General features: G+C 39.7%; 1 protein-coding gene across 2 annotated transcripts in view; it reads left to right on the top strand.

Moving 5' to 3' along the window:
• ZNF366 (zinc finger protein 366) overlaps positions 1-1840 on the top strand; it is a 34516-nt gene extending 32676 nt beyond the window's left edge. For both annotated transcript variants that reach the window (XM_049795116.1, XM_049795117.1), the window contains one exon: positions 34-1840. In XM_049795116.1, the coding sequence (XP_049651073.1) occupies positions 34-563 (530 nt within the window). In that variant the 3' untranslated portion in view covers positions 564-1840. The remainder of the gene's footprint in view (positions 1-33) is intronic.
• Positions 1841-20092: the final 18252 nt, after the last annotated feature.

Here is a 20092-nt window from a genome sequence, read left to right as displayed (position 1 = left end):
GTTCCTTTTCTCCTCCCCTCAAACCGCTGCAAGGTTTTGGAAGAGGAAGAATTGCTCTGTCCCAAACAAATGTCTTGAGAAGCCTGGAACAGGAAGAGCCCTTTGATCTTTCCCAGAAAAGCCAAGGGAAAGGAATCTCATTTCATTCGGATGGTGAGAGTGCCAAGGGAAGCTCATGCCAGGAAGAAGAGGAAGACAACTGCTATGAGGCAGAGCGGTACAGCCCTGCCATGTACCGCTATGATGACAACAAGCTGTACGTGGCTCAAGATCTGTCTGGCAAACCTGAGTGCATGATGAAGGACTTCAGAGAGTCCTACTGCAACGAGAAGGAAGAAGTGCTAAGTGAGGCAGGACTGGAGAAGAGAATAGGAAATTCAGACAAACAGGAGAGCCAAGGAGACCTTGAAAACAACAAAGAACACCTTGGCTTTAGATCTTTTGAAAAAGCTAGACTTGGCCACTCTCTCTCTGATTACCTGTATTTCAAGCACAGGAACAAGAGTTTGAAAGAATTGCTGGAAAGAAAAATGGAAAACCAAACAATGCTTATAGGCATTTAAAATGGACATTTTAAAACAGCTGAAAAATGGGAACCAGATAGCTTTTAACATGAACTGTAATTTACTAAAGCCTGGAAGTTTGTAGTAGCCTTTAGAAATAAACAAGCCAAATTAATAAAAATAATTTAAGGTAAAACATGTACATTGAAAGAATAAAGCAGTTGAAGGTCACCAAGAAACGCAATAGATGATGAACTATAACAATTTTATACTTATTCATTTGATGTATAAGCAGGCAATGGGGTGGGTACAGGAGTTTATTTTCCTTTATCTGGGGTGGTAGAGTCTTATATGCAATTTTCTAGTTATCAAAAAGCAACATACTTTAGTGTTTGATTTATTATCTGAATTAATATATATGAACACTTCTAACTATACATCTCATAAAAAAATCTGAAAATATTAAGTATTTCAGAGTATAAGCAAGAGTGCTATTAGACATGGTGTGTGTGAAAGTGTTGTCACTCTCAGAACTAACACAGTCCAAATACTTTCATTTACTGAAGTGACTGTTAGTTCAACCACTTACAATGAGAAATGGGAAAGGAATTAAGAAGAAATACTAATGTCTTGTGAGATGGTGAAGGGCAGCTCTGTAAGGCTTTGGAAGGACTGGAATTTATTACAGTCACAGAAGCTTTTCCTCTGGCATAAGGGATGTTCATGCTTTGCTATGTTTCAGTCAGTATGGGAGTATTTGGCAGTTCTTCAAGTGAAATAGCATGGACTATGTTGACATTTTGTACTACTGTCTGCTCAGATCAATACATCTAATAAGCAGCAGCATCGTGTAGTATTTGCAAGTCTTGCTGTAATTACACATGAAGCAATACGAGTAATTTAATTGAGAAAATGATGCAATTTTGCTGTTTATCTCTTCAGTTCATCTAGCAAGGATGATTTTGAAATGCACAGCTCTTATCAGATTTTATTTTAGAAGGTATACCAAAAAAGAGCCCTTACAGAGTGAGCAGTAGCTCACAGAGGAAAACTGGTTTTGGATTTCCTCTTATTGGAATCAGAAATTTTCCCTTATCAATGTGGTTTGAACAGTAAGCTCCAGGCCTTTCAGAACAATTCCACTCACACTGTTTTTAATGAGTCATTCCCAACGTTTCATCCTCTGATTCCCATACCATTGTATGTTCATTACAAAGATGCTAAAAGCACATTCCATTAAGCACATTCCATTAATTGCATGAATATCTTGACCAGTGCTTGATTCCTGCATCTTCAAGATAGATGGATGACAAACAGCCCCACACCATCCTATTGCTTATAAGGAAATAAAGATTTAATAAGTCATTTAATTAGTCCTATGTCATTCTGACATCCCAGCTCAAAAGGTTAAAATCCATATATATGGTACATCTTTTCCAAATATTACTACCTTCTTCACTTACCTGCCAAGTTCTTGATTTGAAATACCTTGCTATCATGCTCAATATATAGCAAGTTATAATTAAATATAGTCATATAGTTGTGGCTTGCTAAGGCTAGAGTCATGCAGCTTCAGCTTTCTGCCATAATAAGAAACCACTCACCTTACAGAACTAATGATTCTCACACCTACCAGTTAATCAGCATTCACAGGGCAACAGCCCTTATTCATCATATAAAACTGGGTTTGTGTAGTCCAAGATTGCAGAAGGTGGTTTCATTTTTCAGGGCTCAAACAAAGCATAATAAAGATTCTTAATGAAGATCAGAAATAGCTGTTGATAAAAGAAGCTGTAACATTTGGGTGACTCTTCTAAATGTAATTAACTCTATCGCTGATGTACATAATTTTTTAAAATAAAAAGAGTATACCAAACTGAAGTGGAATGTAGGTCATTTTAGGCCTAGAATTAATGATGTCTTTCAAAATGAGGTATATTTCAGAGGTACATAGCCATGTTTTTTTCAGTGGTGAACTGTTTTATCATATACTCAACTTCCTTGCTTCTACAGCAAGATAAATCCTGTTGAAAAAGGAGCCATCTTTGTTTCAAGGAAGACATTGTGGTCAAGAAGAAGAATCAGAAAATTTTCAGAGTAATGTGTGTAACTGCATTCTTTCTTAGATGAGAGGGGAAATGATCAGGTAGAAATTCAGCATGGGCTAGGATATAGTCTCTTAGAAAGGGAACAAGTCCTTTGGTTACCGTCTTGGCAATATCTTGTCTCTGCCAGACAAAAGTTCTTATTTAAGAACATATACAGCCAAGAGCTGCAAGCTACTGACTCTTAGAAATGTCTCCCTCAAGGTGGTATAATTTCCAGCTGTGCATGATTCATGATCTGTCCACTCCACCTTTGCAGCCATATTAGTTCCTATGATAAGAGGAATGAGCAACGAATCAGGAACCTGTTTGCAATTCCTAAAATGGTGGTCATGCAGATGAGTTGAACTTAGCAAGTCCCTTCACTTCTGTGGTGGGTAACGCAGAAAGATATGCAGCCCTTCCATTGCAAAGCCCTGTTGTCTATGCATTGGAGAGTGTTATGGGACAGCTAGACAATACTTATCAAGAAAGAGACAAATGATTACATATCAACAGCACTCCAGGCAAAGGGAGCAAAGGAGACATTTTCAGCAGACCTCATCTCCCAGTAGATAACATCATAACCACAAAAAAGATGTCTGCTGGAAGAATGCAGTCCAGAGTTCCCTTACAGGCCTTATAAGGGAAAGTGACAGACACATCCTTGGGAAAAGAAATCACTGCAAACAGTTCTGGATTGTCTGAATCGTTAACCCAAACACTTTCAACCACACTGTCACTGCAATTTATCCACTTTTACAGTCCCCATTATCTTGGAGCAATGGCAACTGCCAACCACATACAGCCAGGTGGAAGGGAGTAGAAGTCCCCAGAATGGCAATGCTATTTGGGAGTAATTCATAATGTGAATCCCTTTTCTTGTATTCTTCCTAGAAAGCGGAGAATATTCCAATACAATGAGGCCCTGAGACGGTGCCCAGTCACGTAGTGACACCAAGCTAATTCACAAACACCCAAGGCTAATTCACGTTAGAATAGTAAAGAACTCATCTAAAACTGTAAGTCACCAGTCAGAGGAACTGCAAACATAACTATTACTGAGATAAGGAGACAGTGCCAAGTGACCCAAGCAGAGAGATTAGGAGATGATAGTCCTCCCTACTGCAGAACATAATGCATCTGGGGCTGAGATACTTGCTACAAAGAGGCCCCAAGGGACAAATAAAAAGTGAAATAACAACCTTCATTGTGAAGCACCTTGCTTTTCAAACATAAGTTATTTTCATGCTATTTACATTGGCACCGTTTTGGGAACAGACAGTAACTGCCTTTGCTTTTTAATAGCTTTGAAAATGCTTTATAGAAATTTGGTCTCATAATGAAGTTATTTCCCATTTCTAATTTTCGAGGGATTAGCTTCCTTGTTTTGCTTTGAATAGAGGTTCAGAAGTCCTGTAGAGACATTGCCTGTGTTCTGGACCTGGTTGGACACATTTTCTTTTTTTCCTCCTTCCTAATGTGAGTCTATCTACCTCCTTCTTGCTATGTAGTGGGAAAAAAAAGTATTTATCTGACTCTTCTCTGCTATTTGGGTTTTCAGCTTGTGGTAACACATGAAATTAAAGCCCAGTCTCCACCACCTCTATATTAAATTACATCCATACCATTTCCCTGCATTATTATATGAAGCCAAACTTCATCCTCTTGGAGAGCATCAGAGCAATAAGAGTGGCCACAAACTCATATAACTGACATGCTTTCCGAATTCCTACAAACTGAGATGCTTCAAGAAGCCATGCTGAGGAAAGGTAAATTGGCCACAACATTATGAGCCTGGGCAAGTGAAGGCATGTGGTTTGTTAAGTTAGAGGCTTTTCTGCTATTAAGGGCAGCAGGGAGAATTCTGCAAGACTGTACAGAACAGAGTGGGTGGATGAAAAGTCAAAAGTTGGGTTAGTAAAATTTGAGGGTAAAGAAATACAACATATTTACTGAGAAAGTGAAGTTGTACGTAACCCTGGAACAAGCTGTTTTGACTCTGGGCATCAGGACTCGGCCATCTCCTTGTGCACCTGAGTTCTCCTGGCTGCTGGGCAGCCTCCAGTCTATGGAGGCAAAGACAAGTGCTCTGTGTTCAGTAGATCAAAGGGTAAAACACTGTATGATAATATTATAATAGGAGTTTATCCTGTGCTGTGTCCTATAAAACAAGTTGGCGGGAAGACCAAGTAATGCTACTGCACCTACCTTTTTACAACTCTGTGTTGGTCCACTGGCTATTCTCTGATTTCTCTCTTCACATGCTGCTGCTGGACTCTGCTGTTACGAGTGTGCAGTTAAATAATATAAGTACTATACTTACTATTCCAAGAAGTTTTTAATAATTATTAACAGTTTTGAAAACAAGTCATGTCTGCTTAGCTGAACAAGATGTAACAGAGCTAACATTTTGTACTCCTAACAGATTTTGCAAATAATGTGGTGTATATTTATTTCACATAGAACACTGCGTTCCTATTTAAAGCCCCAACTCAAAAAATGAACCAACTGTCTGTGAATGTTTAATTTCTGGCTTTCTATCTCAATAGTAAAAGCGTGTATGTTGTATTGTATTAATTTAAGCAAATAAATATGTACTGCAGAAGCTGCTGTACTTTGTATTGAAATGGATCTGGAGTTCTTGGCATGCTAGCTATTTTATACAGTAAATGTGTGGGGCTGGTCTGACAAGGTCATACTTCACTCAGCAGCACTGAAGAGTGGTCCTTGTAAAGGGAAGGCTAAATCAGTGATGAAGGACTAGTTAGAAGACAAGGGCAGAAGAGTTTCCACGTCCTCTGAGGTAGAGAGATCACTTTATTATTACAGACTGCAGGGACAACATAAAGAATGCCCTGGAACGATTATGGTATTTGTTAACTTGGCCTCAGACAAGCTAAAAAAAAAAAAAAGATGTAATCCTTGAAGATGTCTCAAAGATCTGCATCATGTAAAAAGAGAGGAAAACCCAACCAGACATGTTATAAGATTGAAATTAAGAAAGTAGAAATACCTTTATAACTTAAGGAATAAGCAGAAGACTCCGAACGCAGAGGCTCAGAGTTTCTTTTTCTAATGAAAAGCATCACTTTTAAGTCATGAGTAAACTCTTGGATTTGTTTGTTTTAATGAGATCCTGATGGAATTGGTATCATCAGACTTCACAGAGAACATTTTAAGCTGTTTTTGAGCACAGAGAGAAAGCTACTGGAATGCTAGCTATAAAATAACTCAGGTAATAAAGAAAATAGAGATTCAGTTTCTAATTCTCAGAGGTGTATACCTTAAAAAGTGCAAGAAGTCTTATACAAACACTAGAAATACATGTAAGAGGCTAAATGAAACAGAACTAAGCCTTTTTTGCTTTCCTGTTTTCTCACTGTCTTTCTTTTCCCTTCTGTTTTGACTGCAGGTAACAAACACTATCAAGATTATAAGCTACTTCTACAGGAGGAGGAGGAGGATATGTTGGGCAGTGACTTTTAGTTTATTCCCACATGATTCAGTATCAGTGAATCTCAAAGTTTCCCCTTTGCCAGTCACAGAAATATAATTTAGAAAAACATGTTTAGTCCTTCCACAAATTTCCTTTTCATTTTTGCTGAAAACTGAGCTATGCTCACTAATGTCTTCGAACAAGCAGAAATGAAGTAGAAGAGAAAGAGGCCTCTCAGATGTTTTGGGGGGCCTTTTCTGTGCCTGTAGTGAAATGGTGAAAGGCCCAGTATATCTAAAGTATTTTCATGGAAAGAGTCAAATTAGTATCGATGATATAACAAAAAGTGGTGAATCATTAAAAGGAAAACCAACCCTAGTTAGATACAAATGATATGGGATATCTCTGAGAAAAGCAAGTTAGTCTCAAGTTGCAGTGTGTTAGACGTTCAACAAATGAAAATCTTACTTTAAGTAACAAGGTGGAATACACAACCTCTTGTCAAATTTGTCCCATTAGTACACTCTATGGCTTGTGTAGTGTGATTCAGCTTACTGTGTTTGCCCACTGGTTCATGATGCAAAAATCTGATCTAAAAACACAGGCAGGGTGTCAGTCATTACAGCACTTGTAAATGATGAAACACTAAATAGGGATCACTACTAATGCTTTTCCCAGATATGGTATGGTGGTGTGTTAGATCATACAGCATAAATTTCCCTAGTGATCAGCCTGAAGTGAAAGTACAGCTGAACAGAGAACAGCCACTTTGTGAATAAGCCTTCTGGTGTCCTATCATTCTGTTTACCCTGTCTGAAAAAAACACTGTATGTCCAGCCCAGTTGTATAAATGATTTAATTTGGATGGAGCCAGATACCATTCCCTTTCAGTGAATTACTTCTTGGATTGAAAAATCTCTTGCAGTGTGAGCATTTTTGTTCAACAGATCTCTTTCAATTTATGTCAGTGGAAATTCTTGGTTTATGTTTTTGGAGCTGGGATTATCTGTTTGTACTGTACATTTTTCAGTACTTAAGTACCCTTACAGTTCTGAATGGAAAATTGTTAAAGAATAAATTATGACTAAGACACTAATTAGCCAACTAAAAGATGGGGTGCAGTAAAATGAGAATGATGGAGCTGTGTGAAAACAAGAAATTTATTTCTACCCTATCAAGAGCTATTATAAAATTAACGGAGATGCAAACAGTATAAAGATGACAGGCAAGATGTCACAGAAATGTCTCTAAAAGAATTACAGTTTAGCAAGATAAGTGGCAGATATAAACCCAGAAAAATATCTATCAGTACAGAGTGATATCTTGCCAGGAAATTCGGCAAGTTCCTTAATTCTTTACAGACCTTGCTATTTTTTACTACAAGCTATAGGACTGTTCTAGAAACACTAACTCTTGATCTTTTTTATTTGTTTCGTAGGCCAAGATGATTTTTTTAAATCGTATATGAAGCATTTTTACAAGAGAGAGAATCAACTCTCCAGCCAGCCACATAAATATAACGAAAACTGACAACAATGGTGAAGTCTTGCTGTGAAGAAAGTTACACTAAAATTGAAACAGGATTATGCTTAGTACAATCTATCTTGGAAGTCTGTGAAAGCAGCACCAAGACCAAACAGGTCCAAGATGCTGTAAGTCTGATAAATGCACATGCAAACACTGCCTGGAAGCTTAGAAAGAAATGTGATCTTACTTACGGGAAAAAAAAATTAAAAGTTGTCCCCTAATGAGAGTTTTTATTAAACTGGGATTAACTACATTGCAAGTTCTAAAAGGATTCTATGAGGCAGATTTCACATGACCTGTCAGTTGAGACTACACACCAGCAAAACTAATGCTACTCTGAAATATTTCCCACAAAAATGTTTAGGGTTGCTTAGGATAACAGTAGCTCATACATGCTTGTTACCATCACTCTGCAGGAGGCAACCACTCCACAGCCAATCAGCAAAATGGATCATGAGAGAGGATTGTGCAAGTGTCACCCACTCCAGTGCAGTTAGTCCATTTTTATTATATTATCTCCTGGTTAAGCAAACCTCCATAATTTCATTCTGAAGGGGATGAGGCATGCTCGCGCAGCCTGTTCCATTCACTCTTCTTTAACACGCAGCTGTGGGACAAATAAATTTTAAATAGCTGCATCCATTTTACTAATGAACATCCACTAACCTGTCTGATTTCAGCAGTGAGGTCAGTGGTGCTACTACCTGAATTGTATTAGCAGATCCAAACCCTGTGGAGCATGAAACCACCCAACTACACATACGCTGTTGGATAATGTAGTGCTTTTTCATGTCCATTGACCCAGTGGTCTCATCGTGGGAGTCTAATAACCTTGCAGATAGTTTGACCCATTTCCTCAGTTTCTTACAATCACATACTTCGGGTTCGTTTTTCCAGGGCTTTAGTTCTTCCTTTTTAGGCTTCCACATAAAACCAATTTTTGTGTAGATCTTATCATACATACTGAGGAGAGTAAGTGCAAGTGATTACTTGTATGCATTTTTGACAGATAGTGGCAAAGTAGCACATTATATTTTTTTTATGCTTCTGCTTTTTTATTTTGTATTTTTAAAAAATGTTTCCTCTTTTTCCACTTTAATTTTTTTCTGATTAACTCTTCAGGACCCTAGTGCATAGACCACTGATCCGCTTCCTACAGGGGACCATAAGTGTTCAGGGTGATCTACTCTGAGACCACTGCTGCAGAGCCATTTCCATTCTTTCCTTATGAAATGCTTGAAAGAAAAAAGAATATCCCAGTGTGACAGACAAGCAGACAGAATCACAGACTCAGGTGCACTTAGTATAATTTCCAAGAGCCAGCACCATGAGTATGGCACAGTAGTCCTTGTTTCTAAGCAAGATGCAGATTTAAACATTTTTAGATTAATTTTTAAAAACTATTTCAGTATTTTGGGGTTTGCACTTTTTAAACTATGAATGGAATATGTGAGTAATAGAAGGCAATGGGAACATACAGATTCACTAATAGTGGACAAAGATTATTAATCACCCTTTTATCTTTATATCCCATGAATTAGCAGTCTAGGCAGCCAGAGTATATTTATAATGCAGCTAATTCCATATGTGAGTTCTTTCAAAGGCACCTGAAAAAAAATCCCTTTGGATTGACAGCAGCCATAAAATCCTGCCAATCAGGATATGAAGGGTGGTCTCATCCTGTTCATATCATTCCAGAACAACAGTTTCACAAAGCAGCGGTCAGCAAACCTAGACTTGCTCTTGTGCAAATGTGGGTTTGTAAGTACACGGTTAAAGATACCTTTGTCAAAAATAATCTGCCACCTTCTCTTTTCTGCAGCTCAAGCACATCAATTACAGTGTTGTCAGAAGGAGAGGGGCATTTGTTTGTATATTGGAGTATCTTCCCCATTTTAATTTTTTGTTTTCAACTGTCTTCACCTTTTGACCTTAAAATCTCAGCCTGAATTGCCATGAGTCATGGAAAAAAAAGTTAGGGGAGCAGGGAAAGACAACATAATCATTCTGGAGATCTAGACTGATTAAAAAAATAGGTAATCTTACTAATATTAAACACCTTCCAACCTGTATATTAAATATGCCTAAAATTTCTTTCATTTTAGAGCTTCTTTATGATGTTAACATGGAGATGGGGCCTAGCTGCCCAGCAAGTAGAAAGCTATCCTACACTGTTAAACCTGAAAACCCTCCAAAACCATTTAATTACATATGTAGGTTTTCAAGCCCTACTCTGCAGGGTTTTTTTGTTATATTGTACTTCCACATTACTGACCCTCCTGCTGCTTTCTGAATCAGTTACATAGGAGCATGACCGGAGGCAAGGCCATCAGAGCAACCACACCTTCCTTGCCTTGCAGCCCTGTCCTCTCCAGCCAAGAGGTCTCCTCAGCGGGTACCTCCTGACCATTGCATTTGACAAACTGGTTACTGAGGAAAAGCTTTCCGGCTTGGTCTTGTGGGGTGCAAGCCATTACAATCAGTTTTACAGGAGAGACGTGAGGCTTTTCCCCACCGTGTTAGAGGGTGACAAGCTTCAAATGGACCCAACAGCTCCCAGGGCTGAAGCAGCTGCACCACAGCTGCAAGGTTGCCCAGCGGCCCACAGCAAGGTTGGGGCACCGGGGTCAGCCTCCTCTTAGTGGGAGAAAGGGATGCAAAAGTTGTACAAAAAGGGACTACACTATGTCTGTACGTCACCACTACCATGAGTAACCACTTCTAATTTCTCCCATAAAACTCAGTCTGAGTGGATGCAATATATAGGGTCTTGTTTTGACCTGCTCTGCATTGGCAGAAATTATTTTACTTTCCGGACAGCATGATTACTCTCAGGAGCAGCCAGCTCTGTTGAAAACCAATCCCAGAGTTCATCAGGGGAGAAACATGCAGTCATAACTGAGATGCAGTTGTGTATTTCACTTCTTCTAGCTTCTCCCTGCACTTAGCCCTACCTCCATTTTCTGACGTCCTTCACCACTGCAGGGTACAAGCCCTTCTCATAACACCTCCAGTAACCATCTGACAAGGATAGCCAGTCCTTGCACATCTCTTCTCATTTTCGTTACATGTTTCCAACACCTTTAAAGCAAAGTTACTTACCAAAACCTCAGTTTTTCGTCCAAGCACTGGAGAAACAGGAGTTCTTCCTTCCGGACCCCCTGACTGCCTCTCTCCACCTCGCTGCTCCCACTGATGAATCTCCCTCACTGAGCAGGTGAGCTCACTTGGTTTCCACACTGATGGAGGTGCTTGAGCCCATTCCTTTCCTGGTCAGAACCCTTCTTGTCACAACTTCTCTACTTTGTCTTCTGCTAACCTTTGGGTGTTTGACTTTATAACCTGAATAAAGTTCTGTTCGATTATACATTTTGTCATTATGGAGCTCTTCTTTGCAAGAGGAGGAATATCATCACTGGCCTCAAGTGCCATCAGACTGTGCTCCATGTTTTTTCTAGCAACTTTTTTTTTTCCTTTCTCCTCTTTCTTCCTTTTGCTTGTTTTTTATTTTTTCCTCTAGGCAGATGCAACTGGCACATCCTCTCTTCAGGTGGGAAGCAGTAAGTGGCTATGTTAGTCCCGATGAAAATATAGAGCAAAACTGCATGCTGCACTAACTGTGCAGCTGAAGCACATGTTTAGGTTCACTGTGCAAGAAAGTAATAGTAGCTTTGTATTTATGGCAGATGCAATTGCACTCTCTGCCTTTACCTGAAAGTTTTAATTCTCTTGTCTTTATCAGTCTCAGGGAATGCTTTTTAAAAGGGTAAATTTTAAAACCATGATCCACAGGAAAGTTGATTTGACTTTCAGAACTTAATTTCACTTTACTGCAAACCAATTGTAACACATACTAGAGTAAAGAGGACTTCATGGAGCCAGTTCAGCACTCATGAAGAGCATACCAGGTCTGTTTCTTGTCTTTAACGGGCAGCAGATTGGGTGTGACAGCTAGAACAGAGGTCGCCTCATCCACTGGCAAAGACAATATCAACCCGAGCTGTGTGCCCATAGGCAGGGCATACATGCAAAACTTACAGATCAATGTAGTCCACCACACCGCTGAAATGGGAAACAGTCAGCTGGGGCTGCTGCCTGATGCTTATGCTTTCAGCCCATTAACTGAGGAAGGGATGTACCTAAAACAGGTGCCACTAGACCTTTCAACTTTGAATGCCTGACCAGCTGCCAGTTGGCTATTTACAAGAGAAGATAAAACAAGGTTTCTGACAGCCAAACTTCCTTCGCTCTCTCTTCCTCCTCCCATAGCTGAGCAGACTGATCTGAAAATGCTCCTGTGTCATGTCTGACTAGACAGCTTTACCCTGGTAAAGTGCAAACCTGACCCAGTTTGACTTGGCTGTTCAATTTTGAATGGCACACAGCCAGCTTGCTACCAGTTGGGTTATTCATGCTGCAATAGGAAGCAATCTTCCTGACATGCAAACTTCCTTCTTCTTCTGCCTAAGCAGCAGTGCAGGCAATCAAAGATGCTGAGCTAGATAAAGAACAATTTGACCCTGTAAAGATAGGGGTCTTGACCCAAGGCTGTACTTCAGCTTCATTGTGCTAGCCAGCAGCAAAAACATCATTACCCGTGGCAAATCCTGGAAAGACAGAAAGAAGTTCTTGCAATAGAGAATTGCTGTTACAGTTTCTATAGCAGCACTTAGCCCATATTCAGATGCAAATGTGTGATCTGGAAGTCCCTGGTAAATAAAAAGGGACATGGGAGGTGGTAATCTAAATTGTGATTGGAATTCAAGGTGCTACTGCAGAGTTTGCTTACATTCATCTTGCTGTCAAGAATGCTAACCTATTAGAAAGGACATCATCTGTGGGTTAAACTGGTTATATGAGATCACTTCCTTCCTCTCCTTTTCCACCCTCACAGAAACTCTTAATCTTATTTTTAAAAAAAGGCTACATCAGCCTGCATTGGGTTTTTCTTCCTGGAGAACAGCAATTTAGAAATCTACTTGTCCAATCTAAGAACACCAAGGCACCAATACAAGCCATGTGTTTGTATAAGGATCTCCTTAGCTCCTTATAAAGGGGAAGGAAAGGCTTGGAATAGGAGGAGGAAAGAAATGGGGAGCCTATATTTTAGTTTCCAACTGAAACAAAGATGTTCTGTTACCACTGATACCCTCACACTCTCATAATTTTTACTCATTCTCACTGTTTGTTACACTATTCTATCATGGGTATAGTGTGTGACTGGTTTACACTCCAACCCTGAAAGCAAGGTGGTAGACACTGGAGATCTAGCATACTGTTCAGCTGAGTAACTGGAAATCAAAGTCAGTGATAAGAAAGCATTTAGGGAAATTAAAATAATTGGAAGTTCGTTAATACCCAGTTGCAGGCTCTGTGGTGTACAGTGTATTTGTCTTAGCCAGACTGATAAGAAATCCACAGCAGGAATAAAGAGTATTCATAGAAGAATATCATGCTTTAGGCAGAAAACCTTCCCCTCCAAGCTGCTTCATTATTATGACCATGCTGGTTTTGAGTTGTGGCCCCATGAGCAGCTTTCACCTCTTGTTGATCATTTCCGCTAGTTTCCCAAAAGGCTGAGAGGTGAGTTCAGGCAAGGGGCATTCTCACAAAGCTGCTGTGTTGCAGAGGAGGATGTGGGTTCACATTGGCTGAAAACAGCCAGGCCAGCACCCAGGGAGCTTCTCCCAGGAATGAGGACCTTGTGCTAACCATCCCCTCAGCAAGTTCACAGAAGACACCAAGTTGGGAGGCAGGGTCGATCTGCTTGAGGGTAGGGAGGCTCTTAAAAGGGATCTGGACAGGCTGGCTTGATGGGCCAAGGCCAATTCTATGAGGTTCAACAAGGCCAAGTGCCAGGTCCTGCACTTGGGTCACAGCAACCCCATGCAGCTCTACAGGCGTGGGGAAGGAAGAGTGGCTGGAAAGCTGCCCGGTGGAAAAGGACCTGGGGATGTTGGTCGACAGCCAGCCAAATAGGAGCTGGCAGTGTGTGCAGGTGGCCAAGAAAGCCAACGGCATCCTGGCCTGTATCAGAAATAGTGTGGCCAGCACACAGGACTAGGGAGGTGATTGTCCCCTGTAATCAGCACTGGTGAGGCCACACCTTGAGTACGGTGTCCAGTTTTGGGCCCCTCACTACAAGAAAGACACTGGAGAAAGGTGCTGGAGCATGTCCAGAGAAGGGCAACAAAGCTGGTGAAGGGTTTAGGGAATAAGTCTTATGAGGAGTGGCTGAGGGAACTGGGGTTGTTTAGCCTGGAGAAAAGGAGACTGAGGGGAGACCTTATCACTCTCTACAACCACCTGAAAGGAGGTTGTAGCGAGGTGGGTGTTGGTCTCTTCTCCCAAGTAACAAGTGGTAGGACAAGAGGAAATGACCTGAAGTTCACCAAGGGAGGTTTAGATTGGGTATTAGGAAAAATTTCTCCACGGAAAGGGTTGTCAAGCATTGGAACAGGCTGCTCGGGGAAGTGGTTGTGTCACCATCCCTGAAGGTATTTAAAAGACATGCAGATGTGGTGCTTAGGGATGTGGTGGACCTGGCAGTGCTAGGTTAGCTGTTGGACTTGAGGATCTTAAAGGTCTTTTCCAACCTTAATGATTCTATGCCTTTCTGCAGGGAGCAGTGCAGAGAGAAAAAGATACGATTACTTGTTCTGCTATTTACATCAATGCAAAATATGCAAGGAGAAAAAACAAGTAGTGTTTAGATTCTTGAATAGACTATTTTTTCTGCCAAATATCAATAGCCCCTTGTAGCTGTGCAAAAGAAACTGAGGAATAGAGGTAACAAAGGCAGTGGATTTTAGAAAAACAGTAGCTATGAACCAAATATCAAGTACCCCAGGCACATAATTCTGCTTTCAGCCAGGACTCCTGATGCAAAACATGTAAAAGCTAGAGAGTTTGAGATTTGGGGTGTGTGTTACTCTCTATTTACAAAGAAAGTACACAGAATTCTGTCTCTTTGAATACAGTAGGGACAAACAACAGGAGGCAGTTTCTTTGTTCGGAAAATCAAATGTTTTAAGCCAGCATTCTGTCCAAAATTAGAACTTTCTCTCCCTCTTTGGATTTCTTCCAGGGCCATGCTGCTGGTACTTCCTTGGCTGGCCCTGGCTCTTTTTTGACTGCATTTTTGTTAGGTTCATTTCACACTCACACATACATACCTTTATGATCTACTCTGAACCCATCACCTGTGTTTGCAAAATGTCCCAGAGAAAGCTTTTTGACTGGTACAGTCTAGGCTTTCCTTAGTACCTTGCTGGTCTGTGACTTGAGTAGCAGTTTCTACTGTTTCACTTGTTGCCAAGCAAAAGGGTATTTAATTATTTTTTCAGTGAGGTTATGTGAGAGTCTACTAGACAGCTATACTGAGAATTGAGATCACCAAGACATCAAAATTATGAACCGTGACAGCTACCAGCATCTTCCATCCTAGAAGTGTTGTTGTAATTATTAAAAGAAAACAGATTAGAATATGAAGGAATTCATCTGGCAAGTTGACAACATGATCAGAATTGAGAATTTAATTCTTAAAAACACTATACAAGAAGGAATTACAGGCAGTTTACCTAATCTACTTTAAAATTAATTTGGTTTCACATTCCTGAGGGTCACCTTGTATGCTAAACCATAATTATTACCTCCCTGACTCCTTTCATGACATCCATGAAAATGAAATATGGCTGGTCAGTGTAATATTAATATATACTAGCATGCTTGCAGCAGTATGTAATAGGCATTCAGCATTGTTCTGAAAAATAACTCAGCTGATGATATACAAAACAGAAGGGTATAACAATGTGATCCCTCTGCCAAATTTGCTCTTAGCAGCAGCGGTTGTTAGATGTGAATCACAAACACTGTGATTTAGTAACTGCATCACATATACCTAGCTAGTCCAGTTAAGTGATCAAATAGGAGAGTTGACTTAATTCATCAACGAAGCTGCTTGGTTGGTCCCAAAGCTGGCTGAAATACACTTTAATGAGAGTAGCAGTTTGATGTTTGTTTTATTGTTTGTGTCACTGAAAAATAATTTGACACATTGCCTTAGAAAAATGCTTTCTGAGCTCAAGCTTTTGTAGGATCCCCTTGTAGCAAATGGAGGGCAGTAATTGTCTCAGCCTCCAATTCTGCTCTCCCTGTTCTTGTGAATCACCATCACAGAAAACAAAGGCACATCTCTTTCTCTGCTGGCTATGCAAGGAGACTGGCTTCCTAGTGGGCAGCCAATTTGCCTGGATAAAAGTAGCATATATACCAACTTTTTCTCCCCAGAATATTTCAGTATAAATCAAATCTAAGTCACATGTTACCCTAGGCAAATGAAGAGCTAGTGATGGCAAGAAATTTATAGCAGGAGCCTGGAAACATTTACACGCACAGCTTACATTACTTACATAATATGATTTAATGACATCAAATAACAATATTTTTTTTCAGAATAGATTAAAAAATGCAATCTGAATCTTTTCTGAAGTCAACCCCTTTCTGACTACAGAATTTTTCACTGAAATCAGTACAGCTTTGCAGGAGAGAAATAGGTTGATTTGAAACAGCTTTTTCTGACAGAAGTTACTCAGAAAGTGTTTCTCAACTGTAGCCACTCCTGACCTTATAAAAACTTCAACTGTTCTCTAAAACTTGAAAGCTGTGATGGTTACATGTGCAGTACTGTGTTCCCTTGACTTTTCCCCTTCCTTTAAAATGTAAACCCATGACAGATCCATCTATTTGTTTATCTTTCACAGTACAGAGCCATGCACATTTCTTGTCCTATACAAATGATTAATAATGTCATGACTTTTTAGCCACTGACTACGAAGAAACACTTTGCTTCTTACCCTCTGCTTCATAATTCGAAGTCTCCCACCCCCATCCATGACACACAGGTCTGTCACTCTCTTTCACTGTCATTTCCTTCTATTTTATCTAAGTGTTTCAGAGTTTTCCCCAGGAAATTCTTTTCTATTCATTTTTAGTGTTTTTAAGGGAGCAAACAAGATGAAAGCTTAAGGAAAATAGTGTTGTCTTTCTTGACATTGTAAATATAGCTGATGTTTCCCTTTTTGTAGCTATGTGGGATGCAATCTGAAAACTATTAAGGTAAATAGCAGTTAGTGAAGCCTTCATTTTACAGCACAGCAGACACTGCTGAAATTGAGTATCTTTCTAAATCAGTTAAAAAGCAACACAAAGTCAGAACAATGGAATAAGAGATTTCAGTAGATATCTAAAGCCCAATTGCTCCTCTCTACAGCAAGACATGTTAAATGTTTAACTATTTGTTGGTTTTTATTAGTGGTTTTAAGCCCAGGAATATAACTTGATTGTCTTTTTATGGTGAACTTGATTGCCTTCTTATGGTGAACTTGATTGCCTTCTTACGGTGTAAACCAGGAATAACTCTTTTGAAGTCAGGTTGTTCGCATGTGGGAGGTTGCTAATCAGACTCTGGTAAAGCAGATGAGAGTAGTTTCCTTTCCTCTAGCTATCTTTGTGCAATAAGCAACAGGCAGAAGTTGAAAAGTCTCTCCACATTTTTTACCAGCACCAAAAGCCACTATGCAGACAATTTCCTGAATGTTGTCTTCCAATATCCCCATCTGATAGAGTAAATGAATAGTAGTACATCATAGTGAAAAAAAAGATAATCCTGTAGTAATCAGGAATTCCTCCACCCTCAGTTAGGTCTTCTTAAAATACAGTGATTAATCTAGCAAGTAGGAAAAAACGAGAAAGAGGAATTCCCCTTGTTACCATGGAAATTACAGCTTGTCTGACAGACAAAGGAAAACAGATTTGTTGTATTAATAATTTCAGCAGCTGAAGAGGGCACAGTAATAGAACTGGAGAATCACAGGATAACTGAAGTTGGAAGGGACTTCTGGAGGCCATCTAGTCCAACTTCTTGTTCAAAATGGGTCCAACTAGATCAGATGGTTCAAGACATCGACCAGTTGTGTTTTGAGTATCTGCCGAGGATGGAGACTCTACAGACTCTCAGGGAAACCTGTTCCAGTGCAATGGAAATCTTCCAGTGAAAATTGTTTCTTATTCCCATGTTCTCATTTGTGTCTGTTGCTTCCAGACTTGTCACTGTGCACTTCCAGGAAGAGTCCGACTCTGTCTTCTCTATATCTTCCCATGAGGCAGTTATAGATAGCACTTAAATATTCTCTGCAAAGTAAATTTCCAATCACTCATCCCATTCTCTGTAGGTTATTCTTTAACAGGACTTTGGACTTGTCCTTGTTAAACCTTCTGAGGCTCCTGCCACCCCATTTCTGCAGCCTGTTGAGAATTTCAGGTTCCTCTCAGCATCCTCTCCAGTATATCTACCATACCCTGGCTTGGTATTATTGGCAGGCTTGCTGAGCATCATCCAGGTCATTAACAGAGATGTTAAACAGTATGGGTCTCAGTATCTGTCCCTGAGGGACACAGTGATTAACCAGCCAACAATTGGACTTCATACTCATGGTCATACAACCCCCTGAGCCCAGCAATCCTGCCAATTTTCCACCTACTCGACCATCTGCATATCTAGTCCCTGGCTCACCTATTTAGGGACTAGGGTACTATGAGAGACCATGTCAAAAGCCTTGCAAAGTGTAGTGCAGTCATCTCATCATAAGAGTCAGTCAGTTTAGTGGCAGTGACCTTTGAGCTGCTAAAAATTCATGTTGATTCAATGAGTGTTGCCTATTTCTTTTCAGCCAGTAGTTTTGACACTGCTATTCATACTCAGTTAAAGCTTCTGCTTTCTGTTGTCCAGTTGACCTGGTACTGTTTGAAAACTCAAAGATCCTGTCAGATGAGTGAAAGGAGGAACAGGAGCCCCTGAAAGGAGACCTGCACTGTCTTATGGCTCCTGCTAGGTGGTACAACACAGTTGCATTTGAAACAGATTTTTCAGTCAGAATGCTATTTTTCTCTACTGGCCAGGTTTCCTAGCTGTCTGAAGCCTCTGGGAAGGCACTATGTGCTCTCCTCCTCTGAAAAGAAAGAGAATTACATATTGTGCTTGCAGAACTAAGACATATGATAGAAGATGTAGTTTATTCGTTGCTGATAGACAACATTTTGCAAAGACATCATTCAGAAAACAAGTCTTCAATTTCAGCTGAAATATAATAAACTTCAGCCACAAAGAAAACCTTTACTGATTTCAAGGAATTCCATGACTTGGCAAAAAAAAAAAGTTTATTCTTCTTCATGGAAGACAGAAAATCTTTGGATAAAAATTTCATGAAAAATTTAGTTTTCTGCTGAAGAGTGATTTAGCTAGAGAATATTTCCAATCTGTCAGCTAAGGCTAGATGAGGTGAGTCACTGGAACTGAGCTGAAAATAAAGTCCTGTCATTTAAAAGTAAAGATAGAACTAATGACACTTATGTACACTTTGTAATATGCTCCAAGTCCCTCTAATAATAAAATGCCTGCTTCCAAGCTGCTATTAAAACTTTTGTTGAAATTATTCAAATGAACATTTCAAGTGTATGTTTGAATAGCCAACATAAATTATTATAATTACAAAACACGTAGAACAGTGTCGCTAGTCCATTTTTTTCCTTACAACATTCTTATAATAAAGGAGAGCCACACAGATTTACAAATGTTAACAATAGTTGTGTGATGTTAGGGGACCAAGTAAAATAATTGCCCCAAATTTCTGATTCATTAGACCTCACAGCTGTTGGCCCTGCCTCCAACACCCATTTGACCACAAAAATGCCTGAGGTGCTCTAACAAATCTCCATTGCATTCTTTTTCAGGATATTTTAGTTACTTCCTTGTATCTTGCAGTAAAAATATTAGAATAGTAGCTTATGTATCATTATCCTTCATGACATCAGTTCTTAGCACATGTCTAAGTGGTTCCCATTTGAATTCGCGTAAACATTTTGTGCTATTGAACTAGCAGTCGCTTGATTTTGCACCTGTCCCTTCCTCAGTTTAAATAATACACACATATTTCTCCTTCCTGCTATTGTTCTCCCATATAGGAAAAGTAAGAAGATCCAGAGTGTGCAGCTTGTAAAGGAAATTACATTAATGTATATTGAAGAAGCACATTAATAATAAATGAGTTAGCAAGTGCCCAGATTTGCTATAGAAAAAATCCAACCCTCATTATCAAAGGCATTTTTCCATAAATTACAGGTATCTATTCTTCTTTGTGTGTAGTCTACATACAATTTCTATTCACCCGATGGGAATGGGCTTGTTTTCTTTCTCCAGCACTGACAAAATCTTTGAAGACCAGGAAGACAAATGATTTATACATTCTGTTTATTCAAAGTCCCCATGTATGTCATTAACCATGAAGGATTATATACCACATGGATGAGAGGAGGTTTAAATTGATAGGGGTGGAGCCAGGGGGGATTCAAAGGAGAGGCTCTTTAGATGCAGAGAAACATTTTGAGCAACATAATTGAAATGTGGCACTAACCAAGGTTAAGTAGATGACACAATGAATTGCAGAGTATCAACACAGAGACATCTTGATAACTTTAAGGGC

Source organism: Accipiter gentilis, chromosome Z, assembly GCF_929443795.1.
Source record: "Accipiter gentilis chromosome Z, bAccGen1.1, whole genome shotgun sequence".
NCBI classification, from domain to species: domain Eukaryota; kingdom Metazoa; phylum Chordata; class Aves; order Accipitriformes; family Accipitridae; genus Astur; species Astur gentilis.
The sequence above is the reverse complement of the archived record's forward strand: the minus strand, read 5'-3'. Positions and strand labels throughout refer to the sequence as shown.